We start from the raw sequence: 18852 nt of genomic DNA on the forward strand, positions 1-18852 counted from the left end.
CCCGGCCGCGGGGGCGGCTCCGGGGGGGCCGTACGGGGACGGGGTGCTGGGGGGAGTGGGGGACAGGCTGGCCGGGGACGGGATGGGCGCCAGCTTCTTGGCCCCTGCGGGACAGAGACAGCGACAGGGACACGGCGTCAGGGCCGGGCCACCCGCGGGGACCCGCAGCCCCCCCCGAGCCCCGCTCCTACCTTTGCGCAGCGAGTGCGGGCTCTGCTCGGCCGCGGGGGCGGGGGGCGGCCCCGGGGACAGCTCCGGGGGCTTGAAAGTGCTGGGGAGGGGGCACGGGGCACGGAACGGGCGCGGGAGAGAGAACGGGGAAGGGAAAGAACGGGAGAAGAGAGATGGAAGGTAAAGGGGGGGAAAAGAAAGGAAAAAAAAACCCTCGAGAAATGGGAAAAAGGAAAGAGGGAAAGGGAAAAAAGGGAAAAAAGAAATGGAAGAAAAAGGAAGTAGAAGGGAAAAACCTCCGCAAAATAAGGAAAAAGAAAAGGCAAGAATAAAAAAAAAAAGTAAAATTTGAAGTTAAATTAAATTAAAATAAATGAAAAATAGAATTAAGACAATGAAAAACAAAGATTAAACATTCAAAGAATTTGAAATAAAATTAAAACCAAAAAATACAAGGGAATTAAATGATAAAGTTAAATGAAAAATTAACAAAGTAAAGAAAACTCAAAAATAATGAAAAATATTATTAAAAATAAAACAAAATAAAACAAAAAAAATCAAATTAAAGGAGAACGTAGAAGATAAGCCGTAACAATAAAAAAGAAAATTGAAAACAAACAGCGGAAGAAGAAGAAGAAGAGGCAGAGCCGTGAGCTCCTTCCCGCACCCAGCGCCCCGCACCCGCTGTCCCCCTCCCGCCCCCCGGGGTCCCTCACCCCGCCGCTCGTGGGGGCTGCGGCCAGAGCGGGCTCGGGGGGTCCCCGGGGCGGGGGGCGCCGCTGCTCCAGGCGGCTGCCGGGCCAGCCCTGCTGCAAAGGCACAGAAGCACCGTGAAAAGCGGCAGAGGCAGCACGAAAGCGAGGGGGGGCTCATAAAGGAGCGGAAGCCTTGGCGGGCGCGGGAGCTCTCGGGGTGCCGAGCCCCCCGGCTCGTCCCACGGCACGACCCTCCCGGGGCCGCCCCTCCCCAGGTGTGAGCGCTCTGCTTCCCTTTTGGGGCAGAAAAGTGCGATTCAGGCGCTTTCTCCCACATGGGCTGTGCGCATTAAAGTCGGGCTCACACCCTGGGCAGACGAAGGTCTCAGAGGGCGCTGGGCTCCCTGAGGGCTTTCTCTGCACATTCCTGCAGCACCTCCAACCCGAATTCCACCAGAGCCCAGTGGCACCCGGGCCAGGGGCCCTCAGGAAAACCCATGGAGGCAGCACGGTTCTCATGGGAATGGCAGGATGCGGATGTGCTGGTGGCTGCGGGGATGCTGAGCATCCTGTCCTGCTGCCCCGGGACCCTGCTCCTCTCCCGGGACGCTGAGCATCCTCTCCTGCTGCCCTCAGGAATCTGCTCCTCTCCCAGGACGCTGAGCATCCTCTCCTGCTGCTCCAGGACCCTGCTCCTCCCCTGCTGCCCCGTGACCCTGCCCCTCTCCCGGGATGCTGAGCATCCTCTCTGCTGAGGTTTTTCCTGCTGGCCCCACTCGCGGGGAGGTGCCCGGCTCGGGGACAGGAGGTGCCGCTGGCCTTACCTTGTCCGCTCGGCTGCCGGGGGGAAGCCGAAGCTGGTGGGAGGCGGGGAGGGCGTTGCTGAAATCTCCGGCGACTGCTCGGGGATGGGCGAGTGGGGCGTGGGGGGCAGCTCGGCGGGCGGGGCCGGGGGCTGCGCGGCCGGGGGGGCCGAGGCCGCCTTGCGCCCCGCTGAGGTGCCTCGGCGAGCCACCCACGAGGTGTCCATCACCCTGACGCCCATGCTGGGGACACAGAGACGGGGGTCAGCACCCGCCCGGCGGGAGGGCACCGCCAGCACCTTCCCGCCACTCCTTCGGGGTCCCTAAAAACGCCTCTTCCGCCGGGAAACTGCTGGGAATGAAACTACAGGGCAGCGGGGCGGGGGTGGCAGCGTGGGATGGGTTTGTGTCACCTACCAGCCACCTCTCCCTTCCCCAAGAAGCTGCAGGCACCAGCACCCTCCCAGCACCCTCCCAGCAGCCTCCCAGCAGCCTGCAGAGGATACAGTACCTTTGGATTTTCCTAAGGCTGCATGGGCAGAAACAAACCATTATTAATGTGAAATCCCTAAAACTGCACAGTGCACAGGGACAGAGGTCACTGCTGCCCCCCTGGCTGTGGGGGTCGAGGGGCTTCGAGAGAAGGGGCAGGGGGCTGAGGCTGTGCCAGTGGTAGGACAGCTTGGGACACCTTCTGGAAATGGGAACCTCTTGGGATGGGCAGAGTCCCGGGTGTTTTCAGGACTCTTTGAGGTCCCTGTGAGGTGTGGTGGAGGGGGGAGATGCACAGGCTGGGAATGAGGAGCTTTCCCCTGGAGCACATGCTGCACACCTTGAGGACACCAGGACACCTGTCTCTGGCATGGCACGGCCCCAGTGCCACCCCAAGGGCCACCCCACTCCCACTTGCCGTGGGCTGGGGGCAGGCACAGAGCCCTGGGTTCACCTGAGCACCCCCAAGAGCCTGGCACGGAAAGCAGGGGCTCCCTGCACCCTGGGACCACCCAACCTCCACCAGCTCAGTGCCACCCGCCCCACGGTGAGCTGAGCATCCTCTCCTGCTGCCCGGGCGGGTGTCAGAGCCATCCCCTTGCTGTGCCCAGCCCGGCAGGGTCCCTACCCGTCCTTCTTGCAGAACTCCAGCATCATGTTGTCGGTGGCCACGCTGAGGGGCCGCCGGGCCTGCTCGTGCTGCCGGCGCTCGCCGTGCTCCATGTCCGGCGAGGGCATGGAGCTGTAGTTGGCGTTGTGGTTCACGTGCAGGGGGCTGCCGTAGTTCCCCGTCACGTTGAACTCGATGTCTGGGGGGGCAGAGGGTGTTGGGAGGGGTGAGCTCAGGGAGGGGGGGCTGGGGGTGCTGGCACTGCGGGGATGGGCTCAGGGGGTGCTGGTGAATTTGGGTCTGGCCAGAGCGCTGCCCGAGCTCCTGCAAGCACAGGGGGCTGGCAGAACCGATCGTGGGAGCCCTGAGCCCCCTCCCCGGGAGGTGCCGGGAAGCCCCGCTGTCCCCGGGGCCGCGGGCACGCCCTACCTCCCGGGAAGAACCAGTCTGCGTGCTGGATGAGCGGCTCGATGATGCCCACGATCTGCAGCGACAGCGTCGTCATCATCTCCGTCATGTTCCTGCGGGGCGGGGGCAGATCAGCAACCCCCCCGGCCAGCAGGGCCTCAGCGGGATTACAGCAGGATTCCCAGCGGGATTACAGCAGGATTCCCAGCAGTGTTCCCAGAGGGATCTGCCCCTCAGGGCTCACCCAGCAGTTTTCCCAGCAGTTTGCCCAGTGAGATTCCCAGCAGGGCTCCCAGCGGGATCTGCCCCTCAGCCCTCACCCAGCAGTGCTCCTAGCATGATTCCCAGCAGGGTTCCCAGTGGGATCTGCCCCTCAGCCCTCATCCAGCAGGATTCCCAGCAGCTGTCCCAGCAGTTTTCCCAGCAGTTTTCCCTGCAGGGCCCCAGCAGGGTTCCCAGCAGAGCCCCCAGCAGGGTTCCAGCGGGAATCCCAGCAGGGTTCCCAGCAGGGCTCCCAGTGGGATCTGCCCCTCATCCCTCACCCAGCAGGGCTCCTAGCATGATTCCCAGCATGATTCCCAGCATGATTCCCAGCAGGATTCCCAGCAGGATTCCCAGCAGGGCTCCCAGCGGGATCTGCCCCTCACCCAGGCTCACCCCTCGGCCTGTGGCCACAGCAGGTTGGGTCCCAGCACGATGGCCACGTTGCTCGGGGTCATTTTGTTCATATCCTGGTACTCAGTCAGCTTGGCCAGGAATTTAATCACGTACCTGGAATCCCAAAGGGGTCAGTGCACGGGCCACACACACCCTCTGTGTCCCCTCCCCATGTCCTGCTGGCCTCTGGCCCACCTGATGTTGTTGTAGTTGGCTTTGGGCAGCTTCTCGCAGGCGTTCCAGAGAGCCTGCAGCCGTTTCTCCTGCTCCGGGATGCTGCAGGGAGAGGGGAGAGGGGTTTATCCCCCATCCCCACCCTGCCCTGGGCCTGTGGACCCCACCAGCCCCACCCCTGGGGACCCTGTGAGACCCCCAGGCTGCCACCATCATTATGGAAGTAAATGAAGTCCCAAAACCCATCCCAAGGAGAAGGAATCCCTTTGGATTTCCTCTCCCCACTCCATGGCTCTCAGAGCCCAGAGGAAACATCCCAAATGCTGTGAACCGTGCCAGAAAAAGCCCAAAGCACCCTGGGGACCCAGGCTGTCCCTGCCGTGCCAGGAGGAACAGGGGGACAGCCCAGACTCACTTGGAGGCCTGGATCCACTCCTCGTACAGCTCGAACGTCATCAGGGGCTCGGGCAGCTCCCGCAGGTAGGACTTGAGGGCTCCTGTGGCACACAGGGGACACAGGGATTGGCACTGCAGGTGGCACCGGCTGTTGGGCACCAAGCGGTTTTGCTCCCGGGCACTTGGACCCAAATCCCCCCCAAGCCTTCCCCCCACAGCCCCCTGAGTGTCCCCGAGCTGGAGCAGCCTGTGGCACCCCCTGTGCCACCCTGCAGCCCCTCCGAGCACCTTCCCCCTGCATGGCAGCGCCTCCCTGGGGCAGCCACTGTCCCCAGTTTGTGTCACCTGCTCGCTCTCTGAGGGGACACCCTCCTCCGTTAGCCAGGCCATTAATTAACGACAAAATTAATTGAACAAAATCAGACCCAGCATCAAGCCCTGGACTGCACCACTGGTTCCTGGTCTCCAGCTGGGCTTGGTGCCACTGATCCCCCTCAGGGTGCCCTTGGGGGGTGCCTGGAGGGGCCACCCCACCCCGAGGAGCCCCACCTGCGATGGCATGGGGGTCAGCTGAGTACTCCTGCACGTCCACCACGCAGCAGTCCAGGGCAGCCTTGAGCTTCTTCAGCTTGGAGGCCGAGGGAGCCACTCGGAAGAGACCCTGGGCAGAGAACACGGACAGGGCTTGGGGTGGGCACGTCCCTGGAGCCCCCCAGCTCCTCCCCCTGGCCCTGGAGACACCTGTGACCCCTTCCATTGTGCCAGCAAGAGTCATGGGACCCATGTCCTACTGCATCCCCAAATCCAACAGGAACCCACCCACCTCCTGCATCCCCAAATCCAGCAGGACTCACCTCCTCCTGTATCCCCCCTTCCAGCAGGACCCACCTCCTCCTCCTGCATCCCCCCTTCCAGCAGGACCCACCTCCTCCTGCATTCCCCCTTCCAGCAGGACCCACCTCCTCCTGCATCCCCAAATCCAACAGGAACCCACCCACCTCCTCCTGCATCCCCAAAAATCCAGCCAGACCCACCCACCTCCTCCTGCATCCCCCCAAATCCAGCAGGACCCACCTCCTCCTGCATTCCCCCTTCCAGCAGGACCCACCTCCTCCTGCATTCCCCCTTCCAGCAGGACCCACCTCCTCCTGCATCCTCCCACCCAGCAGGCCCCACCTCCTCCTGCATCCCCCCAAATCCAGCAAGACTCACCTCCTCCTGCATCCCCCATCCCAGCAGGACCCACCTCCTCCTGCATCCCCAAATCCAACAGGACCCACCTCCTCCTGCATCCCCCATCCCAGCAGGACCCACCTCCTCCTGCATTCCCCCAAATCCAGCAGGACCCACCTCCTCCTGCATGCCACACTCCAGCAGCATGGTCACGCAGGCCTCCACGGGGAAGGCGATCTCCCGCCCGCTGACAGCCAGGTGCTCCTCCAGGGGCTTCCCAAAGGAGGGCTTCTCCATCCACGCCTCTGTAACGTGCAGAGGGGGCAGAGGAGAGGGAGGGTGGTGCCAGATCCAGCAGCCCCTCCCCAAAAGGCCCTTGGGTCACAGTTTTGGCAGTAAAATACTCTGTACGGGTGTTGTTAGAACAGGACCCTGCAGCTCTGGCCTTTTCCAGCCATCACAGGATCCCAAAGGAGCTGGATAACATTTTCCACAGGGGTAATGACAGGCAAACTTTTGCAATATTCTCCCCTCCTTCCATCATGGTTTAAGGCAGGAATATTTTGTGGAATAGAGAGAAAAATGAAATAGGAACCCCTCCGTGCCCTGCTGCAGTGACAGCAGCACCAGGAAGGAGTTGCTTTGGGGCCATTGCCTGGGGCTCACCCCAACCTCGGGCTCCCAGCCCAGAGCCCCTGGATGCTGCACCCCCAGAGAGACCCCCCAAACCCCCTCAGTGATGGGATTGCAGCTGCACTCGGTGGGGATTTCCACAGAATCCCAGAAGGGGTGGAGAGGACCCAGTGCCACCCCTGCCATGGCAGGGACACCTCCCACTGTCCCAGGTGCTCCAAACCCCATCCAGGGGCACTGCCAGGGATCCAGGGGCAGCCACAGCTGCTCTGGGCACTGTGCCAGGGCCTGCCCACCCTCAGCACACTGGGGCAGGCTCCCTCTCCATGCAGATGGACCCTGCCCCAGCCGAGGGGGATGGGATGGGATAATGGATGGGATGGGATGGGATGGGATGGGATGGGATGGGATGCAGGCAGGACAAGCAAAGGGAGGGTGCTCAGTTGTCCCTGCGGGGTCACAGTCTGTCACAGGCCCTCGGTGGCACAGGCAGGGACAGACCCGCGGGCACTCACCCTGCTGGGCTTTGATCTGTGGCAGGAAGTTCTGCAGGAGCGCCAGGGATTTGCGGTGGTACTCGGCCTGCACCTCGATCAGCTGCGGGGACACGGCACCGGGGTCACACGCTGCTGGGACAGGGACAGCCCCGGGGGGGTGGCACTTACCGTTTGAAAATAGTTTGCATAGTCGACTTCTTTGGCCACGAAATTGTACATGTCAGCCGAGAGCTGGTCCTGCGGGGCAGAGGATCTGTCACAGCTGGTCCTGCTGCCCCAGTGCCACCACCAGGGCCCTGCCCGAGCCACCAGCAGGAGCAGCTTGGTCCCAGCAGGAGCCAGGGTGGCACAGGGTTGAGGTTGGTGTGTCAGGGGAGCTCAGGGGCCTCCCCCACTGCAGCCTGAGCAAGGCCCAGGTCCCCCCAAAGGGCACAAAGAAGGGAGATTGGGATTTCCAGGGAAGGAGGTGAAAGTCCCTCTTAGTGCTGGAATATGGCAGAAATCAACCCAGAGAAGGTGGAGAAATGTCTGTGCCAGTGCTAGGGCTGGATGAGGCCAGGGCTGGATGAGGCCAGGGTTGGACAAACCCAGGGCTGCATGAAGCCAGGGCTGGATGAAGCTAGGGCTGGATGAGGCCAGGGCTGGATGAACCCAGGGTTGGATAAACCCAGGGCTGGACAAACCCAGGGCTGGATGAAGCCAGGGCTGAGCTCTGCCAGGACGGGTTCCCAGGGAGTGGGAGCCCCTCCAGTGCCAGGGGATGTGGAGAATGGGGATGGTGCAGCCGGGGACGTCCTGCTTGTCTGGGGAGCATCACCCCAGCCAGAGGAAGGGCAGCACGGGGGGAAGGAAGGGGCAGGGCGGGCTGAGAGGAGTGGCTGCAGCTCTGCCCAGAGTCGGGGAGCCCCCAGACCCCCCGGCCAGGGGGAGCCCGTACCCTGCAGATCTCCACTCTGTTGGCCGCCTCCTCCATCTCCTCCCTGAGAGCGTCGGCTTTGGCCCCCGAGGGCTGCAGGTTGCTGGCCAGACCCGAGGACTTCACCGACTGCTGCCACCTGCGGGAGGGACAGGGACGGAAGGAGCCGTGACCACACCCCAGGGCCACCGCGGTCCGCAGGGCTGGGCAGCACCGAGATGATCCCAGTCCAGCTGGGATTTAGCCCCACTCCCACGCCCATCCCCACAGCACTGCACACGGCAGGGAAGGAATTCTTTTCAGCAGGATAAGGAGCCGTGTCCAGGTGGGAAGAGAGGGGAAGGGGATGGGAGAGCCTGGGCGTGATGCTGGGGACTGTGGACACCTCCCAGACCTCTCCCAGGACATGCAGGAGTGGGGGCTTGGACGACTCAGTGGTGCCATGGGACAATCCTGAATCATCCCCGCTCCCCTCGGTGCCACTGCAGGGGCAGGAGCACCCCGCTCCCTGCACCAGACCTCCTCAAGACAGGGAAAAAAGTACAAAATCACCCTTTCTGCCCGAAAAAAATTACACTTTTGCCACAGAGGGCAGGCAAGGAAAAGGAATGCGTGGGTTCTGCGGACAGGAGCAGAAATGGTGGCTCATTGCAGAGCTCACTCAAGCCCCCAGAGGCTCAGCCAGGGCTCCTCGTGCCACGGGAGCTGCGGTGCCAGGGCCCGGGAGCTGCTCTGCTGGGAGCCACCCATGGCTGGGAGCGTTTGTTTCTTACAAAGCAATTCCTACCTCGTCCTGGAGGAGTCCATGTCCAGCACGAGCTTCGCCAAGTGCTTCCTCTGCTTTTGGATATTTGGGATTTCCACCTGCACAGGGAACGGGAGGAGGTGACGGCCCTGGAGAGGCGTCCGGGGACGGTCACAGCCCGGGGCTTTGGGCTGGGCGGGCGAGGATGCAGCTCCCTAACGCCACATCCTCAGGGAGACGGCCCCGCTGGGTGTCCCACCCGGAACGAGCCCCAGCTCCGGGGGCACCCAAACTCCTGGGAGCTGGGTGGGGGCAGGAAGGGCTCTGGGGAGCCGCGGCTCACCTCAGCCAGCACGAAGAGCGGCTCGATGACGTCCCGCTCCACCTGCAGCTCGAAGTGGATGAGCTCCTGCGCCAGCTTGTCCTCGGCCTCCCCGCACAGCCGCAGCATCTTCCTGCAGGGACAGGCACGGCTGGGGACAGCGGGGACCCCGGGGGACAGGGCACCCACCCCGGGCACCAGGAGCGGCGCTGGCAGGAGGAGGGCGGCAGCCAGGGCACCGGGGTGCCAGGAAAGCTCATTCCCTCAGTACTGCACTTGTAATGATGTAATAATAACTAAAGGATTATATTATTATATTGTGACTTATTTAGCTATATTATTGTGTTATATATTAGTATTGTGTTGTGTATTATTACACAATATATAATATACAATATATTGTATATTATATATTATATACTATATATTTTATATTTTATATATCATATATCATCATATATCATAATCATATTATATATATTATACAACATATATTATATGTTATATACTATATGTCATTGTATTTACATATCTATATAAATAAATATAAATATAAAATATATAAATAACAAATCACATATAAATATTTGTAAAACATACATAACTATATAAATTATAATACAGAAATATATAAAATGTACAAATATAAATACATTAATATGGATAAGCCATGTGTAAGTATATAAATAGTAGTAACTCAAATATAAATATATAACATGCATAAAAATCAATATAAAAATAAATACAAATGTCGAAATACGCAGATTACACTGTATGATCACAGGACCCCAGCCCATACAAGGAGGAGAAGAATTAATTACTGAGATCCACACAGCAGTGAATCCCCATTATCCGGCACTGGAGACAAGGAGCAGCAGCATTCCCAGAGCATTCCCAGCACATTCCCAGGGCATTCCCAGCCCATCCCAGCTCCAGCAGTGCAGGCCCGGCCAGCCCCAGCCCCCCTTACCCCAGCAGGGAGTCATCCCCCAGCACGGCCGACCCCTCCATCAGACACTGCGCCAGCGTCGTCAGTGGCAGCTTCTTCTGCAGAGAGAGAGGGGCTGCGTTCCCACCAGATCCCCAGATCCCCCTGATCCCCGGATCCCCCCGATCCCCGGATCCCCCAGATCCCCGGATCCCCCAGACCCCCGGGTCCTGCTGCCCTCACCGAGCGCTTGTCGGCGTCCAGGCCCTGCTGGCCCTGCAGACAGGCTGTCAGCTTCTTGTGGGTGCTGTGGGACACCTGCTTCACCAGCTCCAGACGCTTCTCCACCTGCGGGAGAGATGGAGCCCATCACCCCAGGATCCCATCACCCAGGGATCCCATCACCGGGGATCCCATCACCCCAGGATCCCATCACCAGGGATCCCATCACCACGGATCCCATCACCCCAGGATCCCATCACCCATCACCAGGGTTCCCATCACCTGGGGTCGCTGGGATGCTGTGGCACCCCCAGGGAGCTGCTGATGGGTGCAGCCCCCCCGGGAGGTGCCCAGGCACCCAAGGACACCCCGGGATGGCTCCGGGGGAGCCTCACCTGCAGCAGATCCTCGCTCAACACCTCGGTCTTCTCGGCTCTGCAGGACAAGAGAGGAGAGGAGCCATGGGTGAAGGCTGTGGGACAGGCAGCAGCACCACAGCACATCATGGAGCAGGGATGTGCTTTTCCTTTGGGATGCAGGGACGATTTAAGGATCTCTGCTCCCACCAGCCACGCCTGATCTCCTCAGGAAGGAACTGGTGGAGCATCTCCACGGCCCACTGCCAGGTACCACACCAACCAGGGCCTGCCTCCCATCTCTCCCTTATTTTTCCGTTATTGCCAGGAAAACAGGGATTCAGATTCCCAGGAGGAAGCGGGCAGTGCTCGGAGAGAGGCGCTGTGGCTGCGCTGGGCTGCGCTCCCTGCGGAGCCCGCCCGGCTCAGCCTCCTCGCACGGGGGCAGCCACGGGATGGAGGCGGCAGCTGCTGCCCGAGGCCCCGCCAGAGCCCTTCTGCTGCTCACGGGAGACGGATTTACCGCTCCAGAGCCCGTGGCAGCCGCCGCCTTCCCCAGGGAGGAGCGCCGGGATGCAGGAGACACAAACCCGCCGTCCTCGGCCCCTGGACCCGCAGCAACCAGAGCCCAGGGTCACCACAGCTGCTCAGGCTCATTTAAACCATCACATCCGGACCATGTGCTCTTTTTCCCAGGGTTTTTAACAACTTCAGTGCATCCTTTCACTTGGAAAAAAGAGCTCTGTCAATCTGAGCTGGGGCAGAGCTGTCATTCAGCCAATCGGTCCCTGAAGGTTCGGCAGGAGACAGCGAGAGCTTGGTGCTGCCGTCCTGCAAACACCACTTCACTGCCTCAGCCTGGTCCCTTCCTGCCGTCCGAGCTGGGTTCTCAGCTTGGAGACAGGGAGAGAAGTGTTGGAGCAGAGGAAATAAGGAGCAGACACAGAGAAAGGGTCAGACAGCGAGCGCGGCTCGTGCACACAAAGCCTTGCAGAAAGTGCAAATCACAGAATCCCAGAAGGGTTTGGGTTGGAAGGGACCTCAAAGCCCATCCAGAGCCACCCCTGCCAGGGCAGGGACACCTCCCACTGTGCCAGGTGCTCCAGCCCCAGTGTCCAGCCTGGCCTTGGGCACTGCCAGGGGTCCAGGGCAGCCCCAGCTGCTCTGTGCCAGGGCCTCCCCAAACCAACAGCATTAAATCTGCTTTGGGCATGAAAGATGTCCCAGCACCTGATTTAAGGTGGTTTAAAAATAAATTTTAAAAACTTAAATTAAACAAACCCTGTTTATGTTATTTTTTTAAAAAAATAGTTATTGAAACAAACTGATTAGATCTTCTGTAAGGAGCACTGGGAGCAAGAGCTGAGCAGCTTCTCCTCCTCCTCTGGGAATCACCTTCACTCTCATTTAGACAGGATTGGAAGTGGCACAGAATTAGCACAAACTGGGAAAAAAGCAGCAAATATCCACGGGCACAGCCACAACGTCCGTCCCCAGCTCAGGATATTTTTAGCCTCCTGAAGGAGTGGGAGGTGGCAGGGAGTGAGGCACCGCTGGCACATCCCTGCTGCTCACTCCTCAGGAATCACTTCCTCACTTGTGCAGGAGAAGGGTTTTTTTTCCTTGTCTCCTCCTCTCCCAGCCAGGAGGTGGGTGGGATTTGCACATCCCGGTCCCACGGGCAGGGCTCTCTCCCAACATCCCAACCCGTGCCATGCTCTGAGGTGTGATTGGGAAGGAGAAAACAACATTTCAAGAGAATAACAAAAACCCGGCCTTGCTCTGTTTTAAAGCACATCCTCAGCGTGAGGAACCCCCGTGGTTCAGGGGAGAGCATCCCCCTGTGCAGCCCTGCATCCCGGGATGCTGCAGCGGGCTGGGGAGCCTGCCAGGGAGGAGCTGGGCTCTGAAAACAACCGGGCTGCAGCCTTCTGTGGGCTGGGATCAGCAAAGGGGCTCCAATCACTCCCACTTAAGGATGGGTGATGGCCCCTCTGCCTCCCAAGAGAGGGGGACAGGGACGCCCCAATTTCCCTGTCTGATCCCTAATTCCCCAAAACTTCATTCTGTATGAGTTACCCACATCCCGAGGGAGCACTCCCTGGGGACACAGCCAGCATCCCCAGCTCCCAACGCTTTTCTTCTCTCCTTTTGGCAAACAAAATGCTGCTCCTCCCCTCCAGCTTCCCACCCAAGACATTTTTCCCAGCACAACCTCAGGCCCTGCCCTGGCAGCAGCCGGACCTGTCCCTGCAGGCAGCTGGGAAAGGGACAGTGAGCACGGGGAGCCAAAGCCAGTGAGTGGGGACACAGCCACGGCATGCTCGGGCTTTGCTGCTGACTGCTGCCAGCAGAAATCAACCCAAATCAAGCAAATTATGTTGATTCCCAAATAAATCCGTGAGTTTCCAAAGCCTTGGCCTGGGGAGGTGCAGCAGAGCTGGTGCATCCCTGGAGCATCTCCTGGTGACAGCCACCCCTGCCTGCCCGGGCCACCCATCAGTGTCCCCTGCCACCGTCCCCCTCTGGTGTCTCAGCCAGCCATGACAGGGAGCTGCCAGCCTTGGGTCTGACCTGAGCCTGCAAAACTCCCAGCACGGCAAGGATTTCATGGCAATTAATCTCTGAATGGGAAAGCAACATGTCCGCTGTGGGGACAGCAGGAGCAGGGATGAATCTGCAGCAGGAGCAGGGATGAAACACCCCCAGAGGCAGAGCACGCCCATGGTGCCCACAAAGCCTCCATCTCCTGCCCAAACACCCCTTTGGCCCAGCCCCAGCCTCCCCTCGCTGCAGCCTGCCCAGAAATATTTAATCACTATTTAATTACCAACGCTGATTCCCTGATTTCTCCTTGCTCTAGCCTAAAAACAGCTCCCCCGGCGGGGAGGGAGGCACGGATTCCCGGGCTGGGTCTGTCCCACATCCCGCACAGGGCCCGGCTCCATCCCGCTCCTGCCCCATCTCCCCCGTGCCTGCGAGAAAACCCGGGGTGCTGGAGCCCCCAAAGCCCAGGGGGGAGCCTGGGGAGCGAGGCTCATCCACAGCCCCTAGAGAGAGCACTGGGAATCCTCCGGCGTTTGCCCCGGAGTCACCGCCAGCCGGGTGCTGGAGCCCCCAAAGCCCAGGGGGGAGCCTGGGGAGCGAGGCTCATCCACAACCCCTAGAGAGAGCACTGGGCATCCTCGGCGTTTGCCAGAGGGAGGAGGAATCGCCCCGGAGTCACCGCTGGAAGCGCTGGGCTCCGCGATCCAGGCTGGATTCTGAGCCAAGGCCGCGCTGTCCCCACCTTCTGCCACCGCCTCGCTGGGGACACGGATCCCGGCGGCTCAAACCCGGCACCGCCGAGCCCCAGCGGAGCCGCGGATTTTTCCCGGTGCCTTTTCAGCGGGCAAGAAGCAAAACATCAAATATTGATATCCTCAAATCGCTGCTCAGCTCCCCCGGGAAGCGGCTCCGACTGCGACATCCAGCGCGACGTGGGGACACGGTGCGACAGCCCGGGGACACAGCCGCGGGGCGGGCAGCGCTGCCACATTCCCTGTGCCACATTCCCTGTGCCACATTCCCAGCGGGGCCAGGCCCGGGCTGTGCCAGGCTGGACAGCACGAGGAGCAGGCAGGGAGGGCTGGAGCCGCTTCCCTCCATCCTTCCCACAGCTGGGCAAGCCGAGGGAAGCCGAGCAAAATGGGGGACAGAGTCTGCGAGGCGGAAAAGCCTCTCGTCCTCATCTCCCGCTGCCTCCCCGCGGCGAGCTCGGGGCTGGCATCGCTGTGGCACGGGATGCTCGGCGCCCTCTGCCCCCGGCGCTTCCCTCCTGGGGCCGCGCCCCGAGCTTCCATCCCGATTTAGCAGCCCTGGAGAAGCCCCTGCGGAGCGCAGAGCCCCGAGGCAGCTGGAGCAGGGACAAAACCCTCAGCCCGCTCGCTCCATGAATATTCCAGGTTGTCAGCGCTGTCTCTTCGCGAAGAGGATAAAAATATCCCCGGGGCTGCCGCGATCCGCTGGCGCCAGAGCCGAAATCCCAGGGGGTTCTGCTGACAGCAGCCACCGGCACCCCGAAGTGCAGATGGGGAGCCCAGCTATTTACAGGGTGCTGTTCCCTCCCGCAAACCCCGCTGGGAAAATCCCAGGCGGTGCTTTTATCTCCCTCTGCCCTTGTTCCGTGCAAGCAGAAAATGTCCTTCTGTCTTGCCGGGTACTCCTGCAGCACCAGGAATAAACCCTCGGTGTTCAAAGGCTTTGTCTGGCGGTGCGGCCGTCCCGGGGCTTGGAAAAGCATCGCCCTGTGAGCCACCGAGGTGACACCCAGCCCCAAATGCCACCGCTGCCCCCGGGCTGGGGGGCACAGCGTGGGATGCTCGAAAAGGGCGAGGAGGAAAAATCCAACCCCTCCGAGCTTCCGCCACCATTCCCGGCGAGCTCATCCCCCTGTGCGGCCGGGGAACCCGGCGTGCCGCTCTGCAGGCGCCTGCAAGCGCCCGATTTAATCCCCATGGGAAAAAAATCCCCGCGGAGCCGATCCTGGGAAATTCCCAGGGCTGTTCGAGTGCCTCAGGTGACATCCTGGTGCCACTGTCCCACCGCCTGCAGCCAGGGGATGGACAAACACAAACAGAGATAAAAGCACTTCGCATGAAACCTCCTCAGAATGTTCTACAGCCGCTCTTTGGCTTCCCTTCCCTTTTCCACCCCACGGAGAGAAATACTCCTGCCCCTCACGGACTGGCACAGGAATTCTTCCCAAGTTTGGGTACCAAGTGTGGGGCTGGGCTGGACTGAGCATCCCCAGTTCTTTCTGTCAAGTGAAATGACAAAAAAAACACCCAAACCCAAAGTAAATTAAATAAATAAATGCAAAACACAACAAAATAAAATAAACGTTCTGCTCAGGGCCCAGCAGAGGTTCCAGTCTCCCCCTCCAGCTCCTGTGGAGCTGCTGCTCTCCCAGTGGGGACAGGGGCTCCGTGCTGGCTCCAGCACCCAAGGGGAGCTGGGACATGGATGGAGCTGCAGGCTGGATTTGAAAAGGACACAGCCACTTCCTCACCTGGCCCTGACCTTGGTCCTACCCTGACCAATAATTCCCTGGCTCTGATCCTTATCCTGAGCTGATCCTGGACTTAACCTTGACCTTAACCCTAAGCCTGACCCTAAGCCTTACCTCAACCCTAACTACAACCCAGCCCTGACCAGACCTTGGCCCTGGCCCCAATCCTGAGCCAAGCCCTGAGTCTCCTGCTCACCTTGGCCCTGTCCCTTGGTCCCTCTGTGTGACCTCCTTCAGGGACAAAGGGCTGCTCCCTTCTCTGGCTCCTGCTGCCCCATGGAGAGGGGTTTCTCCTCAGACCCCTCTCTCCTTCCCTTTTTTATGGAAACTGCACCACCTAAAGCAGGGAAAGCCTCCAGGGGCTGGGACAGCTGTCTGCACACCCTGCAGTGGGGCTGGGCAGATGTCCCTGCTGTCCTGCTGTCCCTGCTGTCCTGAAGTGCCCCCAGGAGACACCCCCCGTGTGAGCACAGCCTTCAGCCCAGGACAGGATCCATCCTGGTGATCCCCATTCCCAGACTCAAGGCTCTGGCACTGCAGGGGGACCCCACGGGGGTTTGGTGACAGGGAGAAGGGGACACCCCTCAGAGCCCCAAAGGTTGTGGTGCTTGTTCCCCAGTGAGCCTCTGGCAGGAAGACAAAACACCAGGGTTCTACTCTTATTCCTTATTTCCATTTATTATTCCTTATTTCCATTAATTATTCCTCAGTTCCGTTAATCATCCCTCATTTCTATGTATCATTCCACATTTCCATGTGTTATTTCCCACTTCCTCTTATTTTTTCCCTATGTTCATCTATTATTCCTTACTCCATCTATGATTCCCTGTTTTCATTTGTTATTCCCTATTTTCGTCTATCATTCCTTAATCCTATCTGTCATTCCTGGTTCCCGGCTGTCTGGACTGCTCAGGACTCTGCCGTGGGGCCCAGCAGAACCGGGATGAGCACAGGGATGCCCTGCAAGCTCCAGCCAAGCCCTGAGGATGCTCCAGGTGCCCCGTCCCAGGGCAGAGGGGCCGCATCCCCCCGCTGGCCCTGGGTACCTCCAGGGCCCCCAGCTGCCCAGCACATCCCCTAAGAGGATTATTTGGGGTTCAGCCGAGCCTGGCCCCATTCCCAGGGCTGCGGGATGCTCCAGCTGTGTGGGAAGGAGGATGCTCCTGGCCTGGCAGAGGCACCATCCTGGGGCAGGGAAGGGAGCAGTGCCCGGCTCGTGTCTGCCATGCTGTGCGGGGGACCTGGGACACTCCCTGGGCAGCCCCCATTCCCAGAGGGTGGGAACGTGTCCAACCCCCTCGGAGGGTCCGGACAGGGCACCTGGCCTGGCGCAAATGCCACGGGAAAATCCCACCCTCTGTCCCCGAACAGCCTCCCCCTGCCGCTCCCCACGGGAGGCAGCGCCGGGCTCCCGGAGCTCCCGCAGCATGGTCCCGGTGCCACCTTCCCGGTGCCACATCCCCTGTGCCACCTTCCCTGTGCCATGCTCCCTGTGCCACCTTCCCAGTGCCATGCTCCCTGTGCCACATTCCCAGTGCCACATTCCCAGTGCCACCTTCCCCATGCCACATCGCCTGTGCCACATTCCCAGTGCCACATTCCCAGTGCCACCTTCCCCGTGCCACCTTCCCAGTGCCACGCTCCCACAGCACACTGGCACCACACACTCCCCATGCTCACAGTCCACATTCCCACTGCACATTCCCACACTGTGCTCCTGCACGGCGTTCCCACACCACTGCCGTGCCGGATCCCCGCACCAGACCCCGGAGCTCCCGAGCCGCGCTCCCTGCCCCACACTCCGGTACCTGCCGGCATTCCCGCACCTGCCGACATTCCCGTGCATTCCCGGCATTCCCGCACCTGCCAGGCACTCCCGCACCTGCCCGGCACTCCCGCACCTGCCCAGCACTCCCGCACCTGCCCAACATTCCCGTGCATTCCCGGCATTCCCGCACCTGCCCGGCACTCCCGCGCCTGCCAGGCACTCCCGCACCTGCCCGGCATTCCCGCACCTGCCCGGCATTCCCGTGCATTCCCAGCATTCCCGCACCTGCCCAGCATTCCCGCACCTGCCAGGCACTCCCGCACCTGCCCGGCACTCCCGCACCTGCCCAGCACTCCCGCACCTGCCCAGCATTCCCGTGCATTCCCGGCATTCCCGCACCTGCCCGGCATTCCCGCACCTGCCCGGCATTCCCGTGCATTCCCAGCATTCCCGCACCTGCCCAGCATTCCCGCACCTGCCCGGCATTCCCGTGCATTCCCGTCCCTCCCGCAGATGCCCGTCCCTCCCGCAGCCCCTCAGCCGCTGCCATCCGGGCCCGTGCCCGCTCGGGCCGTGGGGCAGCGCTCCCGGTGCCGTGGGGGGCCCGGGGGCCGCGGGCGGTGCCAGCAGCAGCCCTGGCGATGCCGAGGGGATGCGGAGCCGCTGCTCCAGCTGTGCCAGTGCCCCGGTGCCGCGATGGGAAGGGGAAATAAATAAATCCTCTTCCCGCCCCCCCTCCGGCTGCAAAATCTCCAGGAATTACACAACAGCCACCATCAAACCCGGGCCTGGCCGTGCCCCGGCGCACACGGCCCTCCCCTGGGCACTCCCCTGGGCACTCCCGCGGGCATTCCCGTGGGCACGGCTCCGGCTCCAGAGCCCCAGGGTGCCCCCGGCCCCACGGCCAGCAGGGCCGCCCTGGGGTGCCGGGGGGACAGGGCAGTGGGGCACCCCCCAGCATCGGGGCAGAGGGGACGGCAGGACAGGGGGACAGGCAGGGAGCAGTGGGTAAAGGGGGCAGGGAGTGGGGCAGGGCAGGGGCAGGCGGGCAGGCAGGGGTTAACTAGCAGGGGGGCAGGGAATGGGCAAGAAGGATGCAAGGGGTGGGTACGGGGGCAGTGGCACAGGCAGAGACAGGGAGTGGGGCAGAGAGAGGGGCGGGGAGCAGGGCCAGGGGTAGGGAGTGGGGCAGGTTGAGGACAGAGGGTGTCAGGGCTCAGACAGGGAGCAGGGCAAGGGGCACACAGGGAGCAGGAGGGCTGTGGGGTGGGCAGGGAGCAGGCACGGAGTGGATTAGGGCCAGTGGGGCAAGCAGGGCTCAGGCACGGAGCAGGAACGGTGGGGCAGGCAGTGTGGCAGTGGCACAGGTGCAGCATCAGGGCACTGGGGCAGGAAGGGAGGAGGGGCAGGCAGGGAATGGGCAGGGAGTGGGATGAGGGCAGTGAGGCTGCCAGAGTGCAGGCACGGAGTAGGAACAGTGGGGCAGGCAGGGAGGGGGCAGAATCGGAGCAGTGGGGCAGGCAGGACACATGGGATCAGGGCGATGGGGCCGGCAGGGAGCGGGCAGGGAGCTGGGAACGGGCAGGTGCGGGTGCGGCGGGGCGGGCGGGAGCAGGCAGGGCACGGGATGGGGCTGTGGGCAGGGCAGGGCTGGGCAGGGCAGGGTCCGTCCCCATCCCATCCCATTATCCCGTCCCATTATCCCATCCCATCCCATCCCGTCCCGTCCCCACCTGCCCACGGTCTGGTTGGCGAGCTGGCGCATGCGGTTGAATTGCTTCTTCATGGTGGCGGCGGTGCGGGCGGTGCGGGCGGGCAGCGGGGCCGGGGGCCGCG

General features: G+C 61.4%; 1 protein-coding gene across 1 annotated transcript in view; it reads right to left on the bottom strand.

Moving 5' to 3' along the window:
* ARHGAP44 (Rho GTPase activating protein 44) overlaps window positions 1–18802 on the bottom strand; it is a 20539-nt gene extending 1737 nt beyond the window's left edge. Inside the window, exons 1-20 of the mRNA XM_041409369.1 lie at window positions 18750–18802; window positions 10238–10277; window positions 9864–9968; window positions 9663–9739; window positions 8714–8825; window positions 8413–8489; window positions 7647–7764; window positions 6878–6946; window positions 6728–6809; window positions 5757–5884; window positions 4956–5067; window positions 4426–4507; window positions 4032–4112; window positions 3837–3950; window positions 3201–3292; window positions 2790–2970; window positions 2181–2198; window positions 1691–1912; window positions 192–271; window positions 30–104 (exon numbers count right to left, since the gene is read on the bottom strand). Coding sequence (XP_041265303.1) covers window positions 30–104; window positions 192–271; window positions 1691–1912; window positions 2181–2198; window positions 2790–2970; window positions 3201–3292; window positions 3837–3950; window positions 4032–4112; window positions 4426–4507; window positions 4956–5067; window positions 5757–5884; window positions 6728–6809; window positions 6878–6946; window positions 7647–7764; window positions 8413–8489; window positions 8714–8825; window positions 9663–9739; window positions 9864–9968; window positions 10238–10277; window positions 18750–18802 — 1918 coding nt within the window. The remainder of the gene's footprint in view (window positions 1–29; window positions 105–191; window positions 272–1690; window positions 1913–2180; window positions 2199–2789; window positions 2971–3200; window positions 3293–3836; window positions 3951–4031; window positions 4113–4425; window positions 4508–4955; window positions 5068–5756; window positions 5885–6727; window positions 6810–6877; window positions 6947–7646; window positions 7765–8412; window positions 8490–8713; window positions 8826–9662; window positions 9740–9863; window positions 9969–10237; window positions 10278–18749) is intronic.
* Between the last annotated feature and the right edge of the window lie 50 nt (window positions 18803–18852).

Source organism: Onychostruthus taczanowskii, unplaced genomic scaffold (assembly GCF_017590055.1).
Source record: "Onychostruthus taczanowskii isolate IOZ18803 unplaced genomic scaffold, ASM1759005v1 scaffold30, whole genome shotgun sequence".
In the NCBI taxonomy this organism is placed as follows: Eukaryota; Metazoa; Chordata; class Aves; order Passeriformes; family Passeridae; genus Onychostruthus; species Onychostruthus taczanowskii.